The 18,457-nt window shown below is 48.3% G+C and overlaps 1 protein-coding gene across 3 annotated transcripts in view; it reads right to left on the minus strand.

Moving 5' to 3' along the window:
- Nucleotides 1-18,457, minus strand: part of CDH13 (cadherin 13) — a 1,007,942-nt gene that overhangs the window by 225,412 nt on the left and 764,073 nt on the right. For all 3 annotated transcript variants that reach the window (XM_080827654.1, XM_080827656.1, XM_080827655.1), the window contains exon 7: nt 4,293-4,471. In XM_080827654.1, coding sequence (XP_080683780.1) covers nt 4,293-4,471 — 179 coding nt within the window. The remainder of the gene's footprint in view (nt 1-4,292; nt 4,472-18,457) is intronic.

The raw sequence follows: 18,457 nt of genomic DNA on the forward strand, positions 1-18,457 counted from the left end.
CTGTCCCCGCTAACACCCTGACTTCAACTTCTGGCCTCCAGAACTGTGGGAGAATGAATTTCTGTTGTTTTAAGCTCCCGGGGTTGTGGTGCTTTGTTAGAGCCATCCTGGGAAACTACGCTCAGCTAGGTGGGGAAACACGTAAGCGAACCACCGAAACGTGGTCTCCAAAGGATTCCTCAACTTGGCTGCATGTCTGAATTCCTTGGGTTTTTTTTTTTAAAACCACTGATGACTGTGTCCCACCACCTGAGACTCTGATGTCATGGCTCCAGGCTTCGGCTGGAGCACAACGAGCTCTACCGCTCCGCAGCCAAGTTTGAGAGCCTCTGTTCTAGTTGACAGAACGTCTCACCATGAGGGGACCAAGCGGAGCAGACCCACCAAGTCCAACGGCATCTACCTGGCCGTGGTGGCCCATGGAGCGGGAAGCCAAGTCAGCTGCCGCTCATGGTTAGGAGGAAAAGGACCGGTGTCCGTTGTGTGTCCTCAGAAGATCGAGACAGTGGGTGAGCTGCCTTCTAGCATGTTCTCATGAGGCAAAGCAGGTGAGCAACAGGCGGGCTCCCTCCCGGCTCTGGGCATGTGCTGTGGGTCCAGAGGCGGCAGTGCCCTGAGTGCAGCGGGAGATGAAGGGCAATGACCGTGCCAGCCAGCAGCGCGAGTACGCAGAGAGACGTCACACATTCCCAGCCACCTGCCTCTCTCCCTTGCACCCTTCCTGCCCTTTCGTGCTCAATAAATATTTGTTGGGCATCCCTCACGTGCTAAGGACTGGGAAGGTGGTGATGAACGAGACGGACACAACCCCTTTCCTCCTCAGAGTATGGGGAGGAGCGGATCAGTGAGGGCACCTGCCTCAGTTGGCCCCCCGGAGACATCCCGAGAAGCCAGTTGGGGAGAAAAGGCAACGACCAAGACGGCATCCGTGACTATCTTCCCTGACGTGCTCTAGGACAAAGCAAATGTGGGAGAGGCAGGTTCAAAGGCAACAGTCCTGCGGTGTCCCCTGAAGTCTTACCTCACCTGCCAGGGTCCTCCCTGGGCACGTCGTCATTAAAGGAAAGGACAAAGGAACATCAAGGTGAAAGGTTAACGTCTTATCAGCTGAGCTCACTGTGTCAACCAACAGCCTTCCAGAGCGTCCGCTCCCAACCAGCTGGGGCCAACAGGAGCGCCCTATTTGTATAACCTCAGGGGCCCCGGCTCTAGGAGGAGTCCCTGACCCACTTGTTTACACCCACAGTATTCAACACGCAAACACGCTGTTTGAGATCCCGGCCCCAAGACATGGTCACGGAACGACAATGGGTTTGGATCCTATCAAGGTTTGCCGGGGGCCCCAGAGGGCCACTGTCTGAAAAGTAAACGGCGCGAACCCATTTTCAACGGCGGCTCAGATGGTCCGGAAGGAGCCTGAAAACCAAACCCAGGATAAGATGTCTACTCTGTAGCTCTCCGGAAATAATGACCAACGATTCCCCAAGCCTGCGGTGGGAGCCCGTCCTGGGCACGTGATCGTAGGACAGGGGCAGGGAGATGAAAAGTGTGACGTGCAAGGTCTGTCCCTTTACGGATGAGGAACGTGGAGACACGTTTCGCCCTTTCAGCAAACTTGCCGAAGAGAAGCTTACCGCAGCACGAGCCGGTCGACAAGGCCTGTCTACATTCAAGGACGTTTCCTCCCTTCAGATCGCACCAATGTTGCCTGGGTCAGCAGTGAACTCTGGAAACCCTCGCAGAAAAGTGATACCCTTCCTTCATTTTCATTGATTTTCCAATTTTGGTTAAATTGCGTTTCTCTTTTTTGGGGGGAGCCGTTTGTACACTGTGGCCAGAAATGCCTAATTCAGCTCCCATCATTACATACTTAGTGCGAGTTAACAAAAACCCGAATGAAGAGATCACGAGCTTAAAACACATCAGTCCCCCAAATAAACCTTAAAAATGGAATAACCCATTATACTATCACTTCGGTTTATAAATAGAGACCTACAAAACGTTTCTGTCAGTAGGAAGAGAAGCTAAGCCAGAGAAGTCACTGCATTTCCTCTCTGCCTTGTAAAAATTTGCACGGGCCTCTGGGAGAACCGGGAAAGCTGCTGTGTGTGCGTGTGTGCCTTAGTGTGTGTGTGTGTCCACACATGTGTGCACATGCATGCTGGCAGGGAAAAACAGAGGTGGAAAGTCATTCCTTGCCTCCGAAGGAGATAATACAACATCAAGTGATCTTAAACACGGGGCGGCCTGGAAAGAGAATTCTACACGACACGGAGGACGTAGACTCGGTGTGTTTCTTTCTTCCCCGCTTTCCTATTTTTAGCCAGCCGCAATCACATTTTCCAAGTGACAACCACGGTTTCGATGCAGAGCGCATTCCCTTCCTCCCTTCCAGAAATCCCCACTCCTAGCTATGGATTCCCACCCCTGGAGTGCAGAATCTCAGTGTCATTTCCAACTCATTCTTGCCTGTACCCCCAAAAACATACAACGAAGAGTTTCGGGAGTGCTCCAAGTGTGCTAGTAGGCAGTGGGGCTCCCGACATGCAAAGGACCATAGTCTTTACTCTCCTTAGGTGTATAGTTGAGGCCGATGTCGCCCACCAGAACTTTCTGTGATGGTGACGATATTCTGGCTGTCCTGGCTGGTGCACGTTTACATTTTTCATATCAATGAGTGTAAATTAAAATTTAAATAACTGCCCGTGACCAGTGGCTGCTGTGTCGGGCAGCACACGTCTAGACCCAGAGGAAGGGGATATTCTTCAAGAAGACACGTGGCGGCTTGAAGGAGCACGAGGGTACGATGGCTGCAGTAAGGGTAGTCAGAGGGTGGGGGACACCAAGGCAGGGAAGACTCAGGTCTTAGGAAGACTCTTCTTTTCTTTTTCTTTTTTTTTTTTTTTAAGAGGGAGAGAGACAGAGCAAGTGGGGAGGGGCAGAGGGAGAAGGAAAGAGAGACCCTTGAGCCAACGCCACACAATGCGGGACTTGATCTCATGACCCTGAGATCATGACCTGAGCCAAAACCAAGAGTTGGACACTCAGCCGACAGAACCACGCAGGCTGCCCCCTCAGGGACAGTGGCTCTAACCCAGATTCTTGTGAGAAGCGGCAGCGTGGAAAACCACAAAGGAGAGGAGAAGGCATTTCTGACCCAAGGATTTGTTGAATCAAAGACATGAGGGGAGAAGGCAAGGGAACCCAGTAGGGAAACCCAGCAGTGACCATGGTGCAGGTGGTGCTCGCAGGTCAAGGGTGACAGCAGGGGTCATGTCTGTGGGATGATGTCATGTTGGGAACCAAGAGTGCCAGGACAGGAGCAGATCTGGGGCGGGTGGGGGGCGTGAGGGACAGAGGGGAATCCCTAGGTTGGTTTGATTCACTGGGTTTGAAGAGCCAAGAGTCTCTTCCACTGACCCTGTGGGGAGCTACAGAGTGGGACCTGGAACTCAGGAGAAGGGCCAGGGCCAGGGGGCCCAGGCTGGGGGGACGGAAGTGGGGCAGGAGCGCACGTCCCACATACATGGGACTGCGACCACCAGCTCCAACTGACTGTCACATCTCACATGACTGACTGTCCACACGTGGAAACTGGGCCTAAAATTTCCAAAATCTGTGATTTTTCAGGGGGATAGAAGTTGGAGTTTTTTAAAAAGTAAATATGAAATCTGAATATTTTGACAAGGCAACTGATAGGAAAGCTTGGAAGTACCCTAGACAAAAAGAAAGAGCAAGCGTGCCGACCGACGGAGGTCCCTGGGTCACCTGTGTGTGTCACCTGACCTACAGGGTGGGTGGGCGTTCCCAGTGACAGCCTGAGGTTGAAGCAGGAGAGGCTCCAGGGGAAACAATGGCTCACACCGCAGAGGGTTTGGCAAAGAAGAGAAGTCGAAGCCACCTGAATCTGTGATCTTGGACAAAGCCACCTCCCTCGCATTTGCCCCTCCCCTACCTCCCTGCCTGCCTGTCCTTCCTTCCTTCGTGCCATCCTCTCCCTCTGGCAGGCGGGTAAGGAGACACAGAATCCCATCACAAGGGCGCACAGCTTGGTGAGGAAACAGAGGCACCAGGTTGAATGAATACAAATAATTCCTAAGGATGTGGCCGTTTATAGGGCGTGTTTTGGGGGGTTCGCATTTCCCTTTATAGATCTCCCTACCCAACTATGTGTAAAGTTCTCGTCCACCCCTCCATATAAAGTGCCTTTGCCTGAAGTCCCACATCTTCCCTCCTGTGTGAAAGCCACGCTCGATTCTCATGAGAAACAAGATATATGCCTTTCAGCTCACCTCCCGGTCCAGCAAGGCAGGTGACACGACGGTGACAATGTCGCCTTTTTCAGGATCGATGTAGAACATGTTTGGAGACGGCTTGTCAGGCGTCTGCTGTCGGATATTGTACCGTAGGAGGGCGTTATCTGTGGCCGGGTCGTCCGCATCAAAGGCTGTCATCCGCATCACCGTCGTCCCTGAGGGGACAGGACAGAGGGCAGAAGATGGTCACTCGGGGGACAGCGATGAGCAGAGATGCCCCAGTCACTTTCCACATTAAAAAGGAAAGCATTTCCACAGCGCTGTTCTACTTTTGCTTTTCTTTCGCTCTCCCTCCCACTCCGTCATGTTAAAAGACCTGAAATAAAGAAATCTTTGCCGCTCAGCAGATTGACAGCTTAATTTTTCCTTCTGCTGATACGCTGCTTATTTGCCTGGGCTTTCATTCAATTGTGCAAGTGGCTGCATGACAGTGGCCTTTATTTTAAAAACTCTTCTTGAATGCCCACGACATGTGGGGCCAGGGCCCGGTGATGAAGACACAGAGGGGAGCAAAGGCATTCTCTCATGTTCAGCAGGTTAGAGACAGCGTATAAAAAATAATACACCATAACAAGTGCATTGAGAAAGAGCATTATGAATACACAGGAGAACCACCTCATCTAAGCTGGGGTTCAGGAAAGGTCCGTGGTGCAGACATCCAGGGGGTGAGTAGGTGTAAGCAAGGTGAAGCAGAGGGCCCTCCATAGGAAAAGATGTTCCAGTGAAAGGGGACATGAACATATATTCTTTGAGCCCCCACTGTGTTGATGAGGGAGCAGGAGGCTGACTGAGGACAAAGCAAAAGCTGGCACCTTGCACCCCCTCTCCATCCGCTCCCCTCAGTAATATGTGTAGCATTCCTCAGGCACCCCTGACCGCCATAAATGAGAAACAAATAGTTAACTTGCAGAGATCACAATCCTGCAAGACAGGAATCTCCCAACTATCTTGATGTTAATGGCTTGCCAAAAGACAACATTGATCAAGGCCCTCTTTAGCATATGAAAGCTCCGTTGAAACCTCCCTTTCCCTCACCTTCCCCCAACCGTGGGGTACATAACCTGCCATCCCTCACAACCCGGGGCAGCAGCTCTTCCTGCCCACCGGTCCTGTCCCCGTGCTTTAATAAACCACCATTTTGCACCAAAGATGTCTCAAGAATTCTTTCTTGGTCATCGGCTCCGGACCTCAGCCCACCGAACCTCACCTAGGTTCTAGAACTTCATCAGTGTGACAGCGACACTGTTGTAGGCACTTAAGATACAAAGACGATATAGAGATGAAAGTGACGGGGGCTACTTGATTACAGCAACGGTTGATAAGGATGTCAGATACTGGGTCTTGCTCACACTCAGCTGATGGGATGAAGAACTGGCGTCCGCCACTTTTCGGGACAATTGAGCAGCAGCTAGTAAAAAAAAAAAAAAAAAAAAAAAAAACAAACCCAAAAAACAAAAAACAAAACTCCCCCAAAACAAAAAACAAATACAGTCACCCATTTGGCATCTACCATCAGGAAACCCTTGCATGTGTCAATGACAGATTCTCACCGGGATGTTCCGCACAGGATTATCCATCACGGTGAAAGATATGGAAAGAATCTAACTGTCCAAATAACAGGGGAATTGCTAAAATGATGGGATTCCCCACACTATGAGAAATTTTGCAGCTGTCTGAAAAAGGTTGTAGGTCTCACGGGTTCTAGCATGGAAGGCTGTCCAAGATAGAGTATTACGTGACATTATCAGGTTGAAGAATGTTATCCATAGCATGGCATCATTTTTGTGAACCTGCTTGCACACAGAAAATGCCACAATACTCTATACATATATTTTGTAGATACAGTTTATGTCCATAAAAACATAGCAGGTCTATGAAAATGAATTTCAGATTGGTTATGGTGGTGTAGGGGAGCAAATCTTGCCACCCCAAGATATGCCTTTTTGACATGTTGATTACTCTAAGCTGGTTATTTTTAAGAAAACTGCAGACACAAAGAGAAGGTCTGAAAATCAAGTGGAGTTTACCCCTTTTGTAAGGAACATTTACATCTATAAGGAAAATCTCCATTTGTGAGGGTATCTCCCTCACAGTATCAGTAAGGGGAGGGGGACTCTAAATGTCTAGAAACTGTTATCAGTAGAAAATGCAGGCTTTAAATCTGCATAACAACACTACCTTGTTGACTGTACTTTTCCTGGCCACCTCCCACCACTGATCTCCACCCCATCTTTGGCTGAAGATGGTATTTAGGGTGAAGGCTTTAGCCCTTTCAGGAAATTACTCCATTTGCCTGGGTCTCTCCATAGGTATAGGAGGTATACAGGTTGTTAAACTTTTGTTTGAGTTTCTCCTGAAAAGTCAAATAGATCTCATGTCAACTGGATTCTCAGATGAGCCAGAAGAACCTTGAAGGGCAGAGTAAAATTTTTCCTCCCCAGTAGTGGTTATATCTGGGTAAGAACAAAGGGGATTGGGATTAAGGATGGTGAGGAGGTAAGACTTTGGCCTAATCAATACTGTTCTGATCATTTTTTCAAGGAGAATGGATTGCTTCTGTGATTAAATATTTAATAAAAGGATCATAATTACAAATACTGTTAATCTAAAAAAAAAAAATAGCCAGTTATCCAACCAGCAAAATGGGTTATTCGGGAATAGCAGAGAATTGCAATCGAGGACCTACAAACTACCACAAAGCCATAGGCAAGTCCAACAAAAAAGGAGAGTGATGTTATTTTATCAAGGAGGAAGAGGTTGGGGGGGAGGTGTTTTGAAGGAATGTCCACTGGAGAAAAGCAAGAATTCAAAGTGATGACAGTTTCTCATTGGGCGAGCTGTAAGGGTGGTCGACTTCTTGTACTAGATGCAATGTACATCCTTCCCTGTTGGGACCTGTAACTGGTGATTCTTTCTTGTTAATGATTCTTCTGATGGGTCTATAATTGACAATTCTCCTTATAATTGACATGGAGTGGTTCACTCCCCTTTCCAACCTCCCCTTTGCTGGTCTCCCTGCTCCACTTTCGTAAGGCTCCCTGTATTGATTTCACAAACCCAACAGAAGCATGGGCTAGAGCAGAATCAAGCACATTTACCTGCTGGACTTGACAATTGTGAGCCATTGTATTTGGCTCAGAGCAACCTGCCCGACTATATTTTTCATTGTAGTTTACTCTTCTAAGAATACAGGGCTCACCTGTCATTCTGACCTGTTCTGGACCCACAAAATGTGAACTAATGGGTAAGAGATGAAAGTGATACAATCCTAGAGTTCCCAGCAGAAATATTCACATGCAGAAAATACTGAAACTTAAAGGAAACAAAAAATTCATCTGGCTCAGATGCCATCTTGGTATTCCTTTCCTGTCTGTAACAGTGCTTCTCAGACCATCAAAGGCACTTTACTTTTTCCCACAATTGGAATCAGATTATCAGCCATTAGGTCTGATTGATCAGACAAACAAGGGGATCTGACCACCGTAAGTTTGGATGGATTTCTAAAGCAGTCTCAGTATTGCCATAAGGCCAGAGGCATCAGGCACATTTTCTCTCCTACCATGTTTCTTTGCCTTTCTTTATTCCTTATGAAATTGTCATAAAGCAAACCTGGGGGTCAATGGCGAGCATAGATAACGCTTGGCTTATGCACCCCCTTGTCTTGCCCCTTATCTTTGGAAAATATCAGCAAACAATTTGGCAGTTTGGTTTCCCATTGAGGCACACAATGGAATCAGGGTCTTTCCTCCACCTGATGGTCTAGGCGGCTACTCCCAGGAGTCATAGATGAACAAGCAAGATGAAGCACAGAGATGAAGTCGTCACGGCTTGCACGCAACACGGCTTGCACGAAAAGGATGAGAGGAAGAAAACAAGGCCTCCGGGGCTAATGAGTTTTTACTTTTTACCAGGAAAGTCACCGGTGATGGCTTTTATCATTGTTATTGTTGCAGATTTCATAATGTGATAGGACAAAAGGGTATCCTGGAATATTCTCATGTTTATCCAGAAAATGCTTTTCATTTTAATGAACAGTTCGGGAGGAAATGAACTTGGTCTTATGTGCTGCCTCTGTCTTAGCCCAGATGTGGGTACAGAAGAGGATTTCCAAGGCCCGCCTCCATGGAGATGAATGGGGCCAAAGTCATGTAAATAGGTTCATATCATTAAAGAAAACAACTCTGGGGTAACGCTGAGGTTCAGGTCTTGCTGTATGAACACGGGCAAGTTACTCAGTCCTACCTAAGCTTGGTTTTCCCAACTGCAACAAGAGGATATTAGTAACACTTTTGTCTTTGGTCTCTGTAAGGGTTTCATGGGATACTGAATTAAAGAACTTGGTACAATGCCTGTACATTAGTGTTTGAGGAAGATACTTTTTCTTATCAAACCTGCTCTAGGTTCTGAGCCATCATGACAGTGCCGGTGATGGCCTCAGACAACGGAGCTGTCCACAGAACCTGGTACCTGCTGCAGCAGGGTGAGCCCAGGGGCCGGTCACCTCTGAGTTGCTCTGCCTCACCCTCTCCTTTCCACCCTGCCCAAGGTCTTTGTTTGCAGATAGGGTCTTCCACTGTGGGGATCACAACTCTATGCTAACATATACACATGCTTGTACGCACACGCACACACGTGTACATGTTCTGTAGGCTACGCGGCCTCTCCATGTGATACTCTATCGTTTTCCTTTACAGTCAAGGTTCTATCCCGCGTCCCAGTCCATCTGCTGGGTCCAACACCCTCCTCTTGCCAGCCCCTCCCCTGGGGGGGCTGGATCACGATTTTCTACTTCTTGGTTCTGCAGGGGTTGGATAAACGTCCTATACCAGCGTTTCCTAAACTGTATCCAAGGAACGCTGGTTCCATGGGCTCAGCAGAGAAACGGACTCGGGAAATACACAGTAACGACAAGTTAAGCAAGTTTCTATCCTGGAGGACTTCTTAGTGTCCTTAGTAAGCAAATGCATCTTGGAAATCTCCAAGAGAGAATAGCATTGGCAGCATTTCCCTAACTTCTCTGTTGACAGAACTTCTTCATTTTACAAACAACTTTACATGATGGGCAGCACAGACTATGGAGGGTACAGACTGTGTTTTGCCTATCTTTAAAAGCCCAGCGTCTGACACGGGGGAGGTCCTTTATCAATGCTGAGTGTTACTATAATTTGTCTTCTTTGGCGTTGACCAGAAACCATGACCAGCTTTTTATCAAGAAGAGTGGACAACATTGCCTGGGCATTTTTCACAACTGGGCATGCTTCAATACCACCACTAAACATATTTTTTGCTCCTTGGGGGCCCCTATTGGAATTGGATTCAGCAGGCTGACATTCAACAGACAGTCACCAGGATAGCTGTTCCCATGCCTTGGTGGCACCTGTGCCCTACCCTTTGCCCGAGCCCACACCCCGATCTCAGAAGAAGGGCTTGCTCGTTTCCATCAGCCCAGTGGCTTCCCCATTCATGCTTGTCTTGTGCCTACATGTACTGCCCAATGGCAGAGAAAAGATAATTATATGATGGACACATTTCTGCCTTTCTCCCCATCACAATATTCTCCCGAGTGTCAAAATAAATGATAACCACCCTGTCACTCCCAGATGAACTAGGAACAGCCCCTCCAAAGCAAAGAAAAGAATTACAGGCTGCGAGTTCAGAGTGTCAGGCAGGGCTATCATTTTCTTTGGTTGAAGGACATGATCACTGACATGACAGGCTGATAAACAGTTATGATTGTTTTGTCTGGGTAAGATGGCCCCTTCCTCTTGACTGCATTCACCTGATTAGAGAAAGTGTCGCCTGCTGTTATAACCTGAAGGGCTGGTGTTGGAAGCTTGGCTTCCCTGTGGCTTCAAGAACAGCCACACCCATAGGGAACGGAGAGCAGATCCCAAGGTGAGGGGCTGCTTATAACCTCAATGGAAGGTCAACCAGCCTCAGATGTGGGAGGCTCTAAACTGCGGCGTACCCCGTGCTAACAGGCAACAGAATTATTCTATTCTGGAAATTTCTTTGACCTCATCCCCAAACATCATCTTCACAGATCAAAATTGTTAGACCCCTTTTTAAAACACCATCTTCCCATATTGGGACTTGGACGTTCAGGTCTGCACTTGGCTTCAGGCTGACTTACTTACTTTCCTTCCTTCCTCCTTCCTTCCTTCCTTCCTTTCTTTCTCTTTCTCTCTTTCTTTCCTTCCTTCCTTCCTTGAGATTTTATTTATTTATTTGACACACAGAGAAAGACAGTGAGAGAGGGAACACAAGCAAGGGAAGCAGGAGAGGGAGAAGCAGGCTCCCCACTGAGCAAGGAGCCTGATGCCAGACTCGATCCCAGGACCCTGGGATCATGACCTGAGCTGAAGGCAGATGCTTAACGACTGAGCCACCCAGGCGCCCCTGGCCCCAGATTTCTGATAGCATGGTTGGGGCCACTGCATGCTTTCCAGGGAGATGCGTAATACAAAACCCAAGGTGATCCGAGATGGCAGACATCACCCAGGGAGTCCCCTAGATGTGACAAAATGTCACATCGTTGACAAAGCCTGCAAATCACAAGAGTAGGTAGTACATTCAGACACCGCGTGGGACCGAGGGCATTCCAGGACTGTCCTGGGCAAACCGGAGGAGCTTGTCACCGACAGGCCAAGTTTGCTTGCAGACATAGACACATCTGGCCACGAGTGTCGGAGTACGCATGCGACAGGCGTCGCCAAATGGGACTTTAGTGACACAAGCCACAGTGCCCATCCCGCTCACCCTGCCACACCACTCTGGGATTGCTTCCCGACCACGCAGGGGTACACAGCCCAGCTGTCCCCTCCAGCCCTTAAAGGTGAAGAGAAAGAAGGAGGCGTGCGAATGCAAAGCAGAGCACGGCACGAGGCGGGGTTTCAAATCCCGGCCTCGCCATTTACCAGCGGGGCCTCCTTGGGCCAATTCCTTCGCTTCATCAAACCTCAACCCCTTCATTTAAGAAACGACCCCCTGGAACGGCCTGTGTGAACATCGAATGTATTAATGCAGTGTCTCTCAACCTTTTTTTTTTTTTTTAATTTTTAAATTTTCTATTACCCAACCCTCCCTTTCAGAGCCTTTTTAGACATTTTCCCCCTACTTGCCACTCCTGCCACCGATGTCCTGAATATCTAATCACAGACTATGACCCTTTGGAGGGTCACAAACCATTGCGGTATCCAATATTTTTAATGTCCCCCCAAACACCAATTTGCTCCTCCTCAGGGTGACATTGTCCCCACTGAGATTGTACAAATTAATGAAGATAAAGTCTGACGCTTGGGCAATGGTACATACTCGAGGGTGTTCAATTTTATCACTATTTTTATTGACTGCTGCAATTTGCAGCTCCGTTCTGGGGGGACCCACTGCTGGTGATGAGCAAAACCTTGAGGGACCCAACCACGAACACAGCAACTCCTACTCGTTCTGGGACTCACACTCGGCATCTGTGAAGCGGGGAGTCATTAAATTCTCCCAAGGAAACAGCTCCTTTCTTCCCTCAGACAAGCATAGGGACTTCGGTTGCGTGCACGTGTGCATGAATCAGCGTCCTCTGGTCTTATCAATGTTTCCGGGTACACAGGAATTAATAGGGAAACTGTCCAATGATTAGTTGACAAAAGATAACCACAGCACCTTGATAACTTTCCAGGGGTAGCCCACAGGCTGCGGTGCGTGCTTTCCTGCAAAGTCACCCATGTAATGAATCATGAATAGTGTCTTATTTTCCCATTGACCTGCATTAGCATTTCGTACCTGCTTTATCTTCATTTGAGGGGGTGTCCGATTGGAAGCTGCTCCTCATAATTCACTTGAAGTTTTTCTGCTTATCTCCCAAGCACTCGCAGGTGGAGTGGGAGAAAGAGGTTGGCTTTCCGCTCTGGGTGTGCAGACTATTAACGAAAGCCCAGCTCAGGGCAGGCAGGTCCCTGAGACCTAAGGCAAAGCTGGGAGGTGCAGCTTTGTCACTGTTGTTTCTTTGGGTGGGGGGCCCTTCTCTCTGTCCCTCCATTATCTAGGGACTGTCATTCCTCAACAGAGATTCCTCTCACATTTTGCATATGGCGATCAGGCTGTGCATTGGATCTAGAAAGTTCTTGAAGATGAGAGTTTTGATGAAGGAGTCAATGACCTGTGGTCGTTCCTCTGACAGCAACCCGCGATCCCATCGGCCTTGAGGATGTGACTCTCTGATTCCATTCCCAGAGTGAGGTCAAGGAGCTGGGCCAGGAGGGAGAAGCGCAAATGCCCACCCAAAGCCTACATAGGAAACCTAACATGAGTAAAATGACTTCAAGACAATTGGGAGTGGTGTGGTCTGTGGCTAATTGGAGGGTCCATGTCTTGTTTAAGGGGCAGCTGCCTTTTAGCTTAAAGTAATTGCCACATTTCTCAAATGTGAGTCTGGAGAGGCCAGATCTTTTGGTTTTTCAAGAAAAGATGAGAATTTGGATTTGCATATAATCTATCAGAATATTTACACATTGGACACCAGTTAAAATTTTTAAAAATAAAAGATCACTGAATAAAACAAGAAGGCCAAATAAAACAGGTTATGGCTCACTAGCTTTTAGCTTTTGACCTTGACTGTCAGAAGAGCCACTTATTTTCCCCAAGGACATGAGCTAAATGTTGTCAATGTGTCCGTTGGTGATAAATTACAACTTAAGAAAATGGCGCACCCACTATGAAGTCTTCCCTTCTTCCTTCTGCCTCCCTTTTGGAACAGGAAAGTCCTCTCCTGTGGTCCCAGGACCCAGCAAAACAGGGGGCGGTAGAGACACAATGATATCACATCCCATGACATACATTTCAAGCATTAACTTACTTGATCCTATATGAACCATGGGAGGCATATCATATAGTAGGTGAGCCCATTGCACAGATGAAGAAATCAGGACTGAGAAGGCCACACAGCTAATGACCCCAGGAGCTAGGATCTGAACTCTGCTTTGCTAGAGGAACAATGGTCCCAACTATGCGTTGCTGTTTAGTACTCATTCTTCCTCTGTTCCCGATTTTAGCTGGCCATGCTGCGGATCAGCCCAGTACTAGATATCTCAGCTTCTCTGGCAGCTAATGTGGCCATGGACTAAGGGTTAGACAACGAGGTATAACTACAAGTATTGTATGTGGGACTCCTTAAAGGGACCTTAACCACAAGATGTGCACTTTGTAACACCTCCTCTCCTCACCTCCTGCTACCTGGAATGCAGATGTGATGACTATAGTCTTAGCAGCCCCTTTGCACCATGAGGTAGCCCTTTGACTAGAAGCTCCATGATGGGAAGGTAGAGCAGAAAGACAGAAGGGATCTGAATCCTGGATTCTCTGGTGACCATGGAGCTTCCGGGGAAGCCTGGAATGCCTCCCTCCAGCTTGGTTTAAGAAATAAATGAGAAAGAAATAAATGAGAGAAAAGTCGAATCCCATCTTGTTTAGAGCTTGGGTTGGCTGTCCCGTGCAAGCCACAGCTACTCTTCTCTGATAATGGCAGGAAGTAAAGATGGAAGGAAACAAATAAATAGGATTTATTAAATCGTATTTCTCTAGAAAGTAAGTTTTGTTGCTTTGGCCTAGAGCTAGATGACACTGTTCTAGAGAAAAGCATAAACATCCCGGCAGTTCCTCATGTATTTTCAAATATTTGGACTGGTTTCCACTCATCTCAAATGCCTTGACTCCAGGGACAGCTTTTGAGGGAGGAAGGATGTTCCACTAGTGGCCCCACTGAATTACACCACCTTGTATCCACACTCTCGGATTGTCCCTTCCGCACTGACTGTGGGCTTAGCCATGTGACTTCCCGTGGCCTGCAGGATGCATGGAAATATACAAGCGGAGATGTGAAAGTGCCTCTGCATTGGAACCCATCCTCCTGGAGCCCAGATGCCAGGAGCCACGTGTCTGGGAGCTAATGCTTGCTGGCCGCTACCCCCAGCAAACCATCGGACGTGTACGTTGAAGCCACCTTGGATCCCCCAGCCCCAGCTGAGCTTCCAGATGACAGCCGCTATGTCGACATGGAAAACCTCAGGCAGCACCAACAACAGAACCATTCAGCTGAACCCACCCCGACTTGCAAAATCATGAGCATCTCTCAAATGCTGGGCTACAGGGGCCCCCAAGGATGTCATCGAAATCATGCAATATGTCAACCACTGAGCATTTCAGGGCGACTCATGATTTCCCCCCAAGAAGAGTGCAGAATCAAACTGGCATGAGGTATATACTCCTGATGCAGATTTGAGCTGATGAAGAACCTTCCAGTAGGAAGACAGCCCTGTCCTTACAAATGAGAGCGCCTTGAATTTGAGACAGTTGCTCGCTCCTTGAACGGCAGCCACGAGCGTCTACGTGCAGCTGTGGGTACCACAGGTTCAGTATGAAAGGTGACAGACTTCTCTTCCCAAATTTACCTTACCTCCCTGGAGCTAGCTGTTTTTTTTTTTTTTTTTTAAGTACAAATTGACAGTCAAATACATAACAAGTTATGACAAGTTGAGCAATGGCTGTCTCCCATCTATCTTCAAAGGTTGTTTATTTTGACACCGATAAAGAGATGGTAGCAACAGAACCACCTGTACTCACCCACGATTTTAATTTTAATTATTTTATTTTAATTTTATTTTATGATTATTTTAATCCTTTGGTTTCTCCTGGTCGTCACTCAATTTTCACGGCACCTTTGCCCTACTTTTCTGGCCAGCCGCTGCTTAATTGCACTGTAGCCAGCCAGATTTTAGGCAAGAAAATGGGTTTTTGAAATGAAAGGTAACACATGCCTGAAAGTGGGGTCCCTCCTCCCAGGATTCACTTTATTGCCTTAATTTCTTCATTTCATCCAGATTTTTAAGGTAATATTTTTCTCGAAACCTTAAAAAAAATTCCATTTAATCTTTTTATCTATCCTTCCTGTTGTATGCAGCTCTTTCAGCAGGATACAGGGTACTCTGCCGAATTATCTGATCTTGCCTAAAATGCTTCAGAAAAGCAACGTTAAGTGGAATCTCTATCCCTAATACGCCAAAGTAATAAGAAATCTTTGTATTGGATTTGCATAAAGTAGCCCAAATTCTCAAATATGAAACTACACGTCTATAAAGCTCTAGGAAAAAAAAAAAAAGAAAGGAAATCGTGTATTTTGTTTGTTTGTGTGTTTGTTTAGCCCATTGTAGGGATTGTTCTGCAGTGATTTTAGTCCTCCTCAGAGCAGTGGTTTTCAAGGTTGGGGGGAGATTTTTATTCTTCAAGGGACAACGTCTGGAGACACTTTGGGTTGTGACAGCGGGGACGGAGTGTGTGACCCCGGCATCCCGTGGGTGAGTACCAGTAAAGAAACACATTGCAACACACAGGACACCCCAGAACAAGGAATATGCAGCCCCCAGTGCCAAAAGCGCCCCGGCTAAGAAACCCCATCTTAGCGTTGTTTACGCCATCGGCTCTGAACGTATCGGCGCTTCTCAACTCTTGCACTGGAACAACTGAAACGTTTGTCCCTGGAACTCTCTTCTGGATTTGAAGTTCACCAAGTGCAAAGGGAACTGCTTCTTCTTTATTTCCCACTCAGTGGCTCAAATATTAATACCATCGAATAGGCCAATATGCATGGGCTGTAATGTCTCAGAATAATCTCATACTAACATCATCATTTAGTTTTTTGGTTCAATTTTGTGTAACTCAAAGCATGAAAACCGTCAAAGGCACCGGGATAAGGCTTTGTATGTAGTAAGAGTTTGGAAAACATTTGCTGACTGCATGAATGAATGAACCGCGTGGATAAATTTGGGACAGATATTTTCATCATCGTCTCTCTTCCGTCACAGCTTGAGGGAAGGATGCAGGGGGAATAGGAAACAGGTAAGTCATGAAAGCCTGAAATATGGAATGCTCGCACTACGTAGGAGTTTCTAGGTAAATTTGCAACTGGGGCCTCTCATGCTTCTCATTTGTCTCTGTTTCGAGAGCAGAGGTGAAGTAGGTTCATACCCGGCTAGGCTAGACCGACCCAACAAACCAGTCTTGACATTTCAATGAACACGTGAGGTTGCTTTCTCCCTTGGAATCGGACCACCCGGGGGCTCCCTTCAAGGACAGTCCCTTTCCCAGGTGTGACTGACGAATCTGGACCCTTGTTTCCTGCAGCCTTGCCGCCGGGACCCGGTGGTTTCCTGACACGGGAGGACAGAGAGCGGCAGAGCCCTGTGCTGCCTCGTGACTTGCTTCAGCCAGAAGCGGCTGCAACCCACTGGTCAGATCTGGTGTCTAAAGGTCAAAGGCAGGGTCGGCTTCCTGGGCGAGGGACCCACGTAAGTAGCCCAGGCTGCTGTGCTCAGAAGGGCCCAGGGCTTGGTCTAAAGCTCTGTGTCACCTCCTGACTTTCTTATTAATTGTGCAACAAGGGGCACTGGATTTTCATTCTATAAGCGATGCCTTCCATTCTGGCCAAGAGCCAGGAACCAGATTGCCAGAGGCCTGGGAAATGTACAGGGGCACCGAGGCCCTCCGTGGGCACCGGGGGGCATCTCGGTCAGAGATCCCTTCCTCTGCCAGCCAAGCCACAGTTCGGAGGCCTTTGTTTCCATCATTAGTGCTCCAGCTGCCACAACCCACAGAACTCTTGTCTCCTGTGACAGTTTCGTTCGTATTAGGTCAGAAGCATCGCGTAATATCACGGGAAGTCGGACCTGCTCAGGGGACAGCTCCTGCCTCCCCAGGCCCTGGGTTCCCTGCCCTGGGAGACCCATCGAAGCTTCACTCTTCTCTTCCGGCTCCCAGCTCCTGAGCTCGCTTTAGACCCCAGAAAGCCGTCATCCTTCCCATCTCTGCCTTGAGTTGCTAGACTCGCCTACCTTCTTCCTCTTTTTCATTAGACACTAATTTTTTCCTTGGAAACGTAGGTCCCATTAGATGTGGGTCCCACTCCAGCACGACAGCGAGGGACTGGGGTGTGGGACCCTGCATGGCCACCCTGGTTGTTCACCGGAATCACCTGGGAAGGTTTAAAAATACTCCTGTTGCCGGAAAGCCACCCTTGGGGAATCTGAGTCCGCTGGCCTGGCATGGGGTCCGGAGAATGAAATCCTGGGGATACGTGAGGCCCGACAGATGTAGACTCTGGTTCTCTACTCCCTGGCTATGTGCTCTGGGCAATATGGGCAAGCTCACACAGCCTCCACTTCCCACCTGTAAAATGGGCACATGCCCGCCACTAGGTGAAGTTGGTCTGCAGCTGCACGTGACATACGGGGGACCAGCGTCCAAGGGTACTCAGGAGGGCAGTGAGTGACGTAAGTGACGTCACACCAGGGACGAAGAATAACCTCCATTACACAGACTGTTTGGCTGCCCCATCATGTAATCCTCCCCACGACTCTGAAGGGTCACCACTCGCCCTGTTCTGGGGCGGAGAGAGGTCATGCGGCAGGTGGGCGGCGCAGCCCAGAGGCCTGTTCCTCCTGCTCACCTCTGGCACAGAGCACTGCGCAGGTGGAATTATTAGTTTTCAAGGACGCTCCCTGAAGACGGACTATCGGACACCTTTGCTCGGACCCATTAGAGCTTGTCTGGGGCACCTCCGAGCTACGCCGAGTGCCCAAAGGACAAGCGGGGCTTGCGTCCCTGGTGGGGAGGGGGGATGGTGCTCGGCAGATGATCGATGACCCCGGCACGGCACCTGTTAGGCAAATCACCTGCCCGAAGTCCCGGGCATGATCAGCGAGGGGCTCGGGGAGGTCTGCACGGGGCGGGAGCGCTGGTGATTACCACAGCTACAAGATCAAAATGAACCAGGAGGGCTGAAATACGGCACGTCTGAGACTGGAGGGTTTGCGTTCAACGGGAAGAAAGTGCCGGCAAATTGCTGGTGGAGCTGTAATGTTGCTGATTTTGCAAACATGTGTTCTTCAACTTGATAAGTAAATACATATCGGGTAACATGGTGATGTTGCAAGCTGTTGTTTTATGGCTGGGAAGTCAGCTGCCTGTGATTGATGCTCGCAATGAAAGTATTTATAAAATAACACTGAATTAGAAGGAGTCACTTTATGAGTCTGGGGAAATGGATCTTTTATGAAGAATAAAACTTGATGAAGGAGCTCTATCAAGGCCACACGGAT

The sequence above is a fragment of the Martes martes genome (genome assembly GCF_963455335.1).
Source record: "Martes martes genome assembly, chromosome: 17".
Lineage (NCBI taxonomy): Eukaryota > Metazoa > Chordata > Mammalia > Carnivora > Mustelidae > Martes > Martes martes.